The 8,506-nt window shown below is 44.0% G+C and overlaps 1 protein-coding gene across 8 annotated transcripts in view; it reads right to left on the bottom strand.

The window, feature by feature from the left end:
* Positions 1 to 3,605: 3,605 nt before the first annotated feature.
* Positions 3,606 to 8,506, bottom strand: part of CACNA1C (calcium voltage-gated channel subunit alpha1 C) — a 451,988-nt gene continuing 447,087 nt past the window's right edge. For 7 of the 8 annotated variants that reach the window (XM_068947471.1, XM_068947499.1, XM_068947534.1 and 4 more), the window contains one exon: positions 3,606 to 8,296. In XM_068947471.1, coding sequence (XP_068803572.1) covers positions 8,000 to 8,296 — 297 coding nt within the window. In that variant the 3' untranslated portion in view covers positions 3,606 to 7,999. The remainder of the gene's footprint in view (positions 8,297 to 8,506) is intronic. The other variant, XM_068947481.1, reaches the window with a different exon arrangement.

The following is an 8,506-nucleotide window of genomic DNA, read 5'->3' as shown; positions in this document are numbered from 1 at the left end:
GCTCCTTATGCCAGTGACAACCACGGGTTTGAATCATCTCCTGGATTTTACTGTTTTGTGACACCACTAGTTAATAGTAGTGAATGTAGCAAAACCTTCAGTGCGACATCTATGAACAAGTCGAGGGGGAAAAAAATATATATATATATATATACACACACGTAATTGAAGAGGAATATTCTTTTTTCTTTACAGAAGATTTTGCTCAATCTTATAGAGATATCCTTGGTCTAAGTACACTATGATTTATAGTGCTATGTCAGGAAACACAAGTGTTCAGTGGGCATCACAATGTAACTGTGTGATAACCACGCTGTTAGAACGATTTTGTGTAATCAAAAAGTCAATGTGCGATAAGCTAGTTGTTATCATTCCATTAGCTGCATGGCTTATGCATACATTAATTGCACCGTAATGAGGCTGCGGGTACTCATTTTTGATGCATACGCTTAGTAAAAAAGACTCCTATGTGGAAAATGTTAACTGTTTGGTTATACATGAGTCACACTTCGGATATCATTAGATGGTAGACTTTCTGCAGTGATTACATTACAGAGAGTGACTGGATTTTCTACGTTACTGTTTTAACAGGATCGTCTGTGGCTATCCAAGACTGCTCTGCAGCCCCTTACGTGCACGAGAGGCCCCTTCAACTGCAGTGGGACTGCCAGGGGGAAATACGGGGCTGCAGGAAGCTGTCTGATTTTTCAGCCACTGCTGAGAGAAGGGAGCAATGTCAAAGGAGCTCTGATAACATTTACAATATTGAACAATTCTGGACATTGTTTAGAAATTTATTAGCAATTTTAAAATAACATCATTCCTTAGATAAAAATGCAATCTTACAGGAATATACATTTGTCCCACACAGAGATGACCCTATAACTCACTTGCGGGCCATTCGCTCTAACTTTCCTCTGTTGATTTTAAAACGTGCGAGAGGGCAAGACGGACTCTGGCACTGATGACAGGCTTACATGACGGTTACAAACTGTACAGCATTATTTACAAAAGCATTTCTGTGGGTTCATGAAAACTAGATAGAAAATTGTGAAAGGAGGTAAAGAATTGCAACAGGGAAGGGCTTGGGCGAAGGTACAAGGGAGGGCTGGGGAGACTGGGCAGGGAGTGCAGAGCAGAGTGGGAGAGGAGGTTTATATCTGGACTGATTTATACTTGAGAGAGGTCATATTACAGCTCTGGGCAATTCAAATGAAGGCAAAACACTTATATTTATCAACAGTTATAGCTGATGATCAGAGCAGGAAATGGTGCTCCAGGGCCTGAACTTAAGAGGTGCTGAGGATCCCCATCTTTCCTGAAGTCACTGGGAAATACAGCTATGCAGTACCTTGCCAGGCCAGACCCCAGCCATACCGATACAGGCCAGATACAGTAGCCCCCCCAGACCTTAATCACTTCTAATCCTGCCGTGCTCAGTCATTGGTGTTGATGCAAAGTCAGACTGAGTGAGAGATCAGCTCCTAAATTGCATTTTCATCTCTGAAATTGGACTAGATTCCAACCACTCCTTGCCAGAATTCACCCAAAGCACCTTATCCCTCAGCCTTATCCCTAAGTCTACCAAGTGGCAATCATTTGGAGGGAGATTTCATCATTCAGAATTGATTTTTAAGGCAGTTTTAAAAGCATCTCCCTCTTTTTGTGTGTGTGATGCAGCAATGTTTTTCAAAGAGATATTTACAATCTCACTCCTCTTCCTCTGAAATCTTCCCACATTCAAACTGTCAAGACTGAATAATCCTGAACCAATCACTTTTATGAGCGACCGTGAAGTTGATGATGTTTAGGTAGTATTGGTTAGCAGTCTATCTGATTGAGACAGGAGCAGACTGGCTTAGGATGCTTAAAATATTAAAAACATTACAGCCTGTTTTAGAAAAAGCTTGCATTTTGCCTTGCTGGACAAAATGCAAAGTGCAACAGAAAAAAACACAGGTAATTCATCATCTGAATGATGAGGCTAATGAATAATAGTGTGTGACTTTGTGGGCTCTGTCTTGAATAGGAAAATGCTTTGGAAAAGTTCTGTTTGGATGCTGGCAGAAAAATCTATTGTTGGATGTAATCACGCCTGCTCTCGCCTGGGCTTGCTGCCGCCCTGCGGGGCCGGGGATGCAGCCTGCTAACCCTGGCTAAGGGCTAGGCAGAGCATGGTGAACTTCGGCTGTAGGAGTGCAGGCTGTCTGCATGACATGGCATAGAAAAGCAACAACGTGGAAATGGAGAAATGGGCTCCTAATTGTGCCTAAGGAAGCCCTTGGTAATGGTAAAGGAGATTCCCTTATTACATCAGTCATTGGTGCCGCTCCTCTCAGTTAGCCCTTTGGAAAGGGGTTTGATTAAGTTGCCTAATTGCCTGCCACCTGAGATCCATGACATCCACGTGGGGGTGGTAGATGTGACGCAAGCCCTAGAGAAGAGCTGTGCCTTTTTGGACCAGCTGCTCCAAGCCAGGCAGAATACTGTAAGGTATCTCAAATACAGATGCAGATGCATACATTTAGGCAACTGGATCAAGCCCTGCGCCCCTAAAGAAGGCCTGGTTTTTTTTATGCTCAAGTGTTAACAGGTAAGTGAAATTCCCCGTAAGGGACAGCGGAAGAATGGAGGGTTTAACTAGAACACTAAAGTTTATATCAGAAGAGGTTTTTTTTTTTTTTTTCCATTCCGGTGTGATGCTACTGACTTCTCTGAAAGCAAGTGGAGCCCAGTCTGTTTTAGTACAGGACGTATCTCTCTGCTGTGCTTCTGCCCTCATCCATCCCATTGCAGGGTGCCATAGCAGCAAGGCCTTAGTGTTTCAGCTGTCCAGAAACAAAGCAGCAACAGAGAGCAAAAGCTCTGGGGACTGAGATCCCATTGGAAACCTTTTGGATCCCTGGGCTTCCTAACCCAGAATAAGACTTTATTAACTTTGCAACATTCAAAAGAAGAGAAAATGAAACCCTAAGCAGCTATTCCTTATTTGAAATCTATATTTGTTAGTCATCTTTGAAGAAGAAAATGGAGGAAAAAAATCAAATTTTTTCTGGACCCAGTTCTGATTTCCACATTCTTTGCATCAGTAAAACCTCCGTAGCCTCCAATGCATTCATTTCAACTTATTAGCAAGTTAGTGTTAGCAAGGTGGGAGCCAGGACTTCTGATGGCCTGGGATGAATAGTTTCTTTACACCCGCTACAGTCTTTGTTATCAAAACTGGTAAAAGCTCACCACAACCAGAAGCCCCCAACTGGATTTTAGTTACTTTAACAACGTTGTTGTTCCAAATTTCCCATTCAGTGTTCCTCTCCCCCACCCTGCCCCTGCTACTGGGACAGTCCCAGCTGGCCCGTGCATGTATCTTAGGATAGTCACTTCTGTCTCAGTATGGCTGCCTCACTTCAGCTCACTGGACTGACGGGCTGGGGTTTCTCATCTACATGTAAGAAGCAAGGCCTCCAACTTTATCTACAACACAGGTGAACAACCCCACGGGCTCGTGGTGCTGTCACCTAATATGATTGTGTCTGTGTGCAAACACGCATACATTTCATACAGCAATCTGAAACTATCAGGCAGAAAAGACACAGGAGCCTGGCTGAGACCCATACATCTGTTATATTGGCGTCAGTCTAAAGAAAGCAATGATACATTGCTTTGGAAATTATCAAGAAATGTAAAAAATGCATTTGCCCTTTTTTTGTTGTTGTTGTTGTTGTCATCGTTGTCATAGTCATCGGGGGGCAGGGTTCTGAGTCAGAAAACAAAGCAGAAACAGATGCGATTCTGTACATGGCGCCTCTCTGGCTGTCTCTCCGCCCTGGGGTACAGTGGGCAGGGTAATAAAACAGGTCGGAGCCCTGCAGCAGCAGCAGCATCTACACCATCATCATTCATATGTCCAGCTGAAGAGGCAGATGATGCAGAAAGGTCTGTGGATAATGAAACTCCAGCTCTGGATCACGAGTTCCACTTTTTTCCCCGTCACATCAGCCACACAGAATAAGGAAGAAAAACGAAATGCACCTGGTGTGGCTGGCCCAGTACTGCCTGGAATAATGAGCAGGAGTGATAAAGGGAGGAGGTTTGTTGTTTTATAAGAAACGTCTTTCATCTGCAGTGTACTTTTAGCAAGTTAGAGATGCTCAGTGACGAACAGCAGCTTGTTCTCCCCGTTTTTTTTTTTCCTTACACGCCACTCCTCAGCCATCAGTTCCTTTAAAGTTTCCATCCACAGCACAGTGATTGTACCCACCATCCGCTCCCCCAAACACAAGGGAAGGAAGGACACTCCAGGCACTAAACCTGCCCCTGCCTTCCCACCGTCCCCCAGACACTACCTCACCTAAAGGAGGCAGTAGCTCTTTGCTCAGGCCTGTCACAATGTGCACATTGGAAGTACCACCAGAAAAAAAAAAAAAAAAAGCCACCCTCCCCAGAAAGAGGACTTTGCACAGCTGGCAGCAGCAATTGCTAAATTTAGCATCCGCTCTGCAAATTGTGAAGTTCATCTGCATCCTCTGCTAGCCACATGTTTTTCACTCTGCAGGACCTATGACAGCTTTCAGCAGAGAACAGGGATTTCCCTGCCTGCTGTAGGCTCTGACCCCTGAGGGAGTCATAGTTTTCACAGGGAATATATGGGGGATAATCTTTTCCACCATTTTCCTTTCCCTCAGAAAAAAAAATCCTAAAAGGTGACATGCACCATCAAGCACCCAAAACTCCCACTGCTTCCACTAGTCTAGATCAGTACTTTGCTTCTTGGGAGAACACCTCCATCTCCTACTGGGAGAGTCAGATGAACTTTCTAGTGAGAGGAAATGAGACAGGGAACCCTTAAACTGATTTTGGTTTCAGAAGCAGCCAGCCAGGCACAGCATTATTTCCTTTCAAGTAGGTTTGGAGCACTACAGCACTGGGAACAGCAAACTCCCAAAGGGACAAGCACTTGCAGGCCCACCTCAAGACAGGCACAGCGGAGGGAAAGGACAGGAATGACTGACATCAGGGGGTAACTTTCTCCAGGGGAGTCTTGAAGTAGGACTTTGAGGCCAGATGGTTGATTAAGTGGATTCACATGTCTCTGGTTTAAAAGGCTTTGTTTGCAAGACGTCTTGAGCTGCTATGGGCCACTGAAAAAAGTTCACTGTCAAAAATACTCTTTGCTATTTTTGCTTTAGGGCCCCAGCAGAACCAGGAAATAAAACAAGCGCATTACAAAAATAATGTAATCAACATATACAATAAAGGATTTCTCAGACATCTGCAAAAGTTCAAGATTTGAATGAAGGTTTAGTTCTGAGTCAGATCACACTTCCAAACTCAGCACTGATCTGCAAGTTTGTGAACCATCACTTGAAAACAGAGAAAAACCAGCAGTAGTCTAGACAAAAATCAGTTGCATAAAATCTACAATATCTCCCTGTTTTTTCAGCCTCTTTCACTGGCTAGAGCCAATGACCAGTGTGAGGAAAATCAAGAGAGGTTCACATTCACAAGTAGGGAAATATGGCTGGGATATACTGTGCCATTAGGTGGTTTGTATCTTAGACTCACCATCTGACCCACCAAGACCTGGGAAGAGGGATGAGAGCCTGCATAGGAACACGAAAGTATGGATGAAATCACTTAACACCTGCATCTTGACCTGCAAGCCATACTGCAGCAATTTTCCAAAGCAACTATGCAGAGCTCCTTCCTTCACTCACCCTGGGCTCTCAGTCCAGGTCAGAGTTAAGTAATTTTACTTTGCTGATGATTCTGCCTCTTGCATTTGCTCCTCCCAGGATCCTCTTATTATTGATCAGGGTTAGCTATTTAATACAAGAGATTTGAAAGCAGATTTTTTTCCCCGCTCCCTGAATTGCTGGTGCCAGCTGAATACCGAGAATGGATCTGCCAAATCGGTTTGGGGGTCTTGCCACCCTCTAGTGAGAAGAGACTTTTAGAGAAACTGAGCAAAAGGGAAGAGAACAAAGCCTGAATAAAACGTCCCAGTCTCGGGAAGAAAGATTCTGTACCAATAAAGGCATCGTGCATGTTTAACGGGAGTGAGGAAAAAGGAAAATGAACACAAGATATGCAAAATCAGTAACGTTCAACCTGTCAGTGGCTTGCAGAATAGTTACTTACACCAGATACACTTTGTTCATCGTACAAATTAAAAAAGAAAAAAAAAACCTGTACCCCTTTCCCCAACCACACGTAGAAAAGCACTTAAAAGTTCAAAGGTAAAGCTTGGCACATTCCAAATACGAAATGATTCACTTGACATGCAGCAAAATATACAAGAAGTGATTCTTTTTTTCTTTTTCTTTTAAACAAACGTAATTCAATTCATTATATGGCACAATTGCAATTCATTTTAAAAAAATATTTGAAAAATACTGAAACTGACCTGAATTCAAGTATAACGGTTTCTTCAACAGAAACATTATCAATGCAATAAAACATCACACAGAATATATTGAAGCGTAACGCCTTCTGTTTTTTGTTTTCCCCCACCCCCATAATTTTTTTTCTATACAGTTTTAATGCCAGCACAACTTACAATTGTATTTTTAAAATTAATATTATTGCATTGTTTTTGCATATCTTGTGGAACAGAAAATGCAAAGAGTTACTGATTCCCCTTTCAAAAGCAGAGACAGTGGTTTGTTTTTGCATTCAAACGGCCCCAGGTACAGATCTCTGCAGTTCAAACCAGGATGTGGAGAACTGCATGCACTTACACATACACGCGCACGCGCACACTCGCTCGGTATTGCTCCCACACTCACAGGTATACTTAGCACTAAAAAGAACCCAAATCAATCACTCAAATGTGCAAGACTATATCAAGTGCATTGCCTACTATCTTTAAATTATAAAACAACAACAAAAAAAGGAGGTTTCAATTACTAGCAAATAAAATTACAAATTCTTGGTGTACATAATGTTTGGTAAAACTCGTCTATCATTGTACTTCTACCAAATTTCAATGGAGAAAAAAACCCAGTTTAAATAATACAACATGATCAAACCAATTTAACATTTGCAAAGGTGAAAATAAACCAAAACAAAAAGGTAGGTGATTACAGAACTTTGTAAACACTCCCTTCTCCCTCCAAAAAAACCAAAATAAAATAGTCAAAATAAAAACTGCAACATGCTTTCAAGAAAATATCAAACCGTAAAACAAGGAGAGATCTACACAAGCCCATCACCACCTCAGCAAGTACAGGGCAGGTCAGCTCAGCCCCGCCACAGAGCCTGCTGCCCACTCTCCCACTGGCTGGCACGGCTGGCTGTCTGAGCTCTGGTTGGCTGGCAAGTGGCTGCCTGAGCTCCGACTGGCTGGCAAGTGACTGCCCGAGCTCGGATTGGCTGGCAGGAGTGACTGCCAGAGCTCTGATTGGTTGGCAGAGACTGCTGCCTGGGAGTCTCTGCAGGTTGGCTCGGCAGGGTTCAGCAGTGCTGCCACCTGCCCCTCAGGTGCCCTCGGGCTTCTTCTGCTTCCTCCTCCCCATTGCGGTACTGGAATCCACAGCAGAAGAAGTCCTCCTCTCCCTCCGAATCAAAGGGCCTTGGCTTTATGGAGACGGTGAGGCTCATACAGAATATGTGCAAAATGATTTTTACAAGCAAAGTTGAAAGACACCCGTTTGACACAGGGTCCTTTTGGCTAGGGCCATCCACAGGAAGCTGAGGTTCCCCTTCGCACTCCGGAGGCAGTCGTCGTTCCTTGTGCAGGGACTGAAAAAAAGAGGGAGCTGGCTCTCCTCCTCTTCCTTCTCCTCCTCACTCTTCCTTCATGGACACGTGCTGGGGTTATATCCGCTCCTGAAAAGCTTTCTTACACCACCCAACTCTGCGACTCGTCCCAACAGAAATGAATGAAGAACGCTGTTCCGGTTACTCCAGGTCACGAGAACAGTGAGGCACTTCTGAAACAAACCCATTAGGAACATTGAAACAAATAAAAAACCAGCATCGCTTCCAGCCCTGGCAACTACAGGCTGCTGATATAAATCCTGCTGTCCTTGAGCTCCTCCTGACTTTTTCTACAATCCGGGTTCTGCACCTCTTCCTCTTCCTCTCCTGCACTGTCCTGCCCTGGGTCCCTGCAGTTAACAAAAGGCAAGAGGTTGCCATTGGGGCTCTGCTTGCTGTTACCATTGAGAATGTTGTCTGCTGCATTTTCCATCTCTTCTATCGTCATGTCACAGGCGTCTGCGAGCTCCTGGGTTGTGACCTCAATGAACTTTGGATCTTGAGCAAACTGCATCAGTCCTTCCGAAATCAAGACCTTCAAAAGTAGGTAGGGAACCAAAGACAAAGACAAACATAAGTACTCTGCATCATCAATCCTATGGCACCCCTATTGCAACCCTCTTTGCTGCTATGTAGTCCCTAACAATATTCCTTCCCCTCCCATTCATGCTGCTAACCCCTCCTTGGAAATGGGCTTTCCCACTCCTGGCATTGCGGGCAGCTAAAATATATCTGTTGCCCTGCT

This window comes from Struthio camelus, chromosome 1 (assembly GCF_040807025.1).
Source record: "Struthio camelus isolate bStrCam1 chromosome 1, bStrCam1.hap1, whole genome shotgun sequence".
Classification (NCBI taxonomy): Eukaryota; Metazoa; Chordata; class Aves; order Struthioniformes; family Struthionidae; genus Struthio; species Struthio camelus.
This window is presented reverse-complemented; position numbering and strand designations above follow the sequence as displayed.